Source organism: Beta vulgaris, chromosome 4 (genome assembly GCF_026745355.1).
Source record: "Beta vulgaris subsp. vulgaris cultivar EL10 chromosome 4, EL10.2, whole genome shotgun sequence".
NCBI classification, from domain to species: Eukaryota; Viridiplantae; Streptophyta; class Magnoliopsida; order Caryophyllales; family Amaranthaceae; genus Beta; species Beta vulgaris.
In genome coordinates, this window is record NC_079205.1 from 36,454,594 (window position 1) to 36,458,544 (window position 3,951).

At 31.1% G+C, this 3,951-nt stretch overlaps 1 protein-coding gene across 2 annotated transcripts in view; it reads left to right on the plus strand.

Moving 5' to 3' along the window:
- The first annotated feature begins 1,396 nt into the window (after positions 1-1,396).
- Positions 1,397-3,951, plus strand: part of LOC104907429 (CO(2)-response secreted protease) — a 14,488-nt gene continuing 11,933 nt past the window's right edge. Inside the window, exons 1-4 of one of the 2 annotated variants that reach the window (XM_010696361.3) lie at positions 1,398-1,681; positions 1,768-1,868; positions 1,994-2,091; positions 3,939-3,951. The exon at positions 3,939-3,951 is cut by the window's right edge and continues 146 nt beyond it. In XM_010696361.3, coding sequence (XP_010694663.2) covers positions 1,535-1,681; positions 1,768-1,868; positions 1,994-2,091; positions 3,939-3,951 — 359 coding nt within the window. In that variant the 5' untranslated portion in view covers positions 1,398-1,534. Of the gene's footprint in view, positions 1,682-1,767; positions 1,869-1,993; positions 2,092-3,938 lie in introns of both variants that reach the window. The other variant, XM_019252597.2, reaches the window with a different exon arrangement.

Sequence of the window (3,951 nt, forward strand, 5' to 3'; positions counted from 1 at the left end):
TGTGATTTAGACCAAAATTGCAACCCTTCCGTTTTGCCCAAGGGTTGCGGGCCAAAAATGCAACCCTTAAGGCTATTTTGATCGCTTCCCTTGATGTTTTTTCCACTATTGACACCATTAATCTTGTGATCTTGCCTATCCCCATAATATAAACCAAAAGTGGCCGCATCAAATGTGAAGATGATACCAATTAAAACCCTTTTAGGAAGAAGAGGACCACACCACAGAGCCGGATGGCTTCATGAAATATCACAATAATTTACAATTACATATTATAATAGCGGAGTGTTCAAAAAATTTTAACTGGGAATTTGTTCTTTTGACCTTATTTTTTCTTAACTTATCTAGAATATTTTTTTTCTAGAACTTTTATAAGCTTTATGAATTTCCTAATTTTTCTGGACTTTTCTTTAAATAAAGTGAAAAGAAAAAGGCCCTAACTTGATTAGGTCTTTCCCTAAATCTAATAACTTGAAAACTTTTCTTGTATGTAATGAACCTTTCAATTTTATTTTATTTTCCAATCTCTTGCATGTAGGGGATCTAAGGATTCTTATACAAGGAGTTAGATTAAATCCTCAGATCTCTATGATTGGAAATAGAGGTGGCAAAATGGACCCAAATATACCCAATTTCAGACCCGTTTTTCACTCGAAAAAAGAAAACTGAAACCCAAAATAAACCAACTCGGACTCGTAAGCAACTAGACCCGAATATGACTTGTACCCGAAACAAACCGATCCGAAGTGACTTGAAAATTGTGACTCGAACCCCACCCAAAAATAATTATGCGATATTTTTCACGAACATTAAAATTTAAACTTTAAGTTTAACAACCAGATAAAAATATATAAAGAAATATAAAAGATTTTAATTCTGAGCAAAGTCTTAATACCACATGACAGTGTGACAACATTAATCCAAAGTATTCCGTTAATGTAAAAGAACAAATGTTAGTCTAAAACTATGTAACTAATACTAGCACTAGAAATATAAATGGAAAACCAAAGTAAAACAAATTTCTTGATCATGAATCTTCACTAAAACCTAGGCAATGCGAGTATTTGGGGTTAAAATTCTAGACTTATTCCATATTTGATATCAGTAATATTCTATTTACTTGAGTTACTTTATACATTGATTTTTTTTTTTTTTTTTGAAAGTACTCGAACTATTTCAATTACTCGACTGACTTTATACTGATTAATATGTGTTCTATTTAGTTGATACGAAAAAAAAGTCAACCTTACTCGAATTACCCCGACCCAATCGACCGGACCAATGTTGACACGAATTATCAAACCAACTTTCAACCCGGCCTAAAATTTCATAGACCTGCCTAGACTCATATAAACCAACCGACTCGAAATTTCAAAGATAGTGTAGACATCAACTCAAACCCTTTACTTGTTCTAAATCTACTCTTAGCGTTCCCTTTTTCCAACTGACCCCGGAATCAAGTTTCCTCACAAGAGGAAAGAATCACATACTCACACTTACACACTCTCTCTCTTCCTAACCCACATGAAAAAACATGATCCTTCTCCTCCTCTCCCTACATATGCTTATGCCACTCTCACCTACACTTCACCACTCTCTCTCCATGGCTTCTCCCCTCCTCTTTCTCTCTCTTCCCTTTCTTCTTTTCTTCTCCCCTGCATTTTCTCATCATACTCCTCAAGTAATAATTCATTTTTATTCTTTCATTAAATCTTAACTTATTTTCACTTCTAATTTTTCATTAATATTTCATGTTTTTTGGTGCAGAATTATATAGTTTATATGGGTGGATCACAGGGAGAAGGTGAAACAGACATGAAAATTGCAGAATCAGATCATTTACAATTGCTTTCCTCTGTTATTCCAAGGTATATATATGTAGAATCATTTCTTCATTTTTTTAAATACTGATTTAAATTGTCTTACGAATCATATGTTTTGCTAATATGAAGATTTTGGATTGTTATTGAATCAATAAAAAAATACAATGCAGTGAGGAGAGAGAAAGAATGTCGGTGGGCCATGTTTATCATCATGCATTCAGGGGATTCTCTGCTTTTCTTACAGCCAAGGAAGCTTCTCTGCTTTCTGGTATTTTATTCTAATCTCAACTTTTAATTATTCTCATCATTATACACTTTATTCCTTTATAATTTTTGTTTAGATAAAGGATGCAACTTTATATTTAATGATTTGCATGTTCAAGTCTTGTACATAAGCCCTAAGGCACTTACGGAAAATGATAAGTCAATACCTGTGTGATCATATATTTTTAGAGTGTTGGTGAATTTTCAAATTACATAATGAACTTGTTTATAATTTGCCAATATGATAGAAAACATATTTAAAACAAAAAAAAACATGTGAGATCTCATGCTTGTTTCGTAAAAATAGTTGTTAGTAGTAATTGTTACTTGTTGAGGGTCGTAGGAGCTATTACATGTAGATTTTTTGTTGTTGTAAATGAATGAATAAGGGCACTGATGTTAGATGGAATTTGATCTCAAGGATTGGTTATCACCCCGCAAGACTTTACCAGTAAAATTAGCTCTTCGATGTTAGAAGTTAGTTGATGGAGGTTTGCAATCAGAATTCGATTTAAAGTAATTAGTGCTCGACAAAACTATTAGTTAGTTTAAAAGATGTTCTAATGAACCATATTAAATCTCTAAATATTGTCTTACAAGCTACTTTTCACTAAAAGATATTGTTTATTATTATTTACTTTTTCAAAAAGCTACTTCAACTAATATGAACTACTTTACGCTAATACACCATTAATATGAACCATTAATAGAGGTTTGAATTAGCTCAAACTCTAAAAGTTACTTCAAAACCATCGCAAATGCAAATGGTATTCTACAGTAATTTTAAGTATAGGAGTTATCACCATGATCTAGAAAATCATTATTTACTCCCAAGACTAGTATTGAACTTTTATGAATGCAATTTTTTTGACTTATTCTATTTTATATATGATGCTAGCAAATGAATAAAATAAATTACCCACTCTAGATAGAGGGGAATAAAAACTTAATGGAATGCAATTCAACACATGACATATTTTTAAGAAATTGTCCATCTTTTAATAGGTAAAAAGATTTCCTGCACTCTCTCACACTACACTCTCAGTCTAGTTTTTTTTAGTTGTTCTACTTCAATTTTGTGTGCTATTCACATATCCCTTAGCTTTCACTCTTGTACCACATTGTAAACTATATTCCCTTAAAGTCATTCTAGTTTTCTTATTGACATATTCTTGAAAGATCTTCCTAGAGTTAAAATCACCTAATTTGAAAAACATAAAGTTAATGAAAAGTATAAAAAAGTAAGAGAGAAATTAAAAATTGGATTTTTCCTAATTTTTTTCCCATTACAGAAAGCACAAGAAGAGTACATCATCAATGTTATTTTGATTTGTATGATGTGTATCAATGCATAATTTTTTTATACATACTTTTTACATTTTTCACTTTTAGCTAATCAAAGACATTAACGAGCAAATTAAAGCATAACCAGTAAGGTAATAGAGGGATGTTTTTTTTTTTACAATGACGGGTGTATTTTTAAAAGGGAAAAGCTATATGCAGTCTTAAGCGTTATATATAAGAAGTTAAAAATCAAAATAAGTTGCATTAATTGATCATTTTTTACATCAGTTGATGCAAAATTTTTCCATAAATTCACAACTTATTTTCATTTTAAGTAGTGTATTTATTTCTTATATACAACCCTAATAACCGCATATAACATAACTCTTTTTAAAAAATAGACATTATGAAATCAAAAATGCAAATCAAAGAACTAAATCTCCTAGGTATGAGTGTGGATCTATCTTAACCACACATGAAGTGTATTAAATTTATCTTATACAAGAAGTGTGATACAATCTGTGGTACGGTAAACAAGGTTAAGAGGCAATGAAAACGTGGTGACAGGTCATGATGAGAT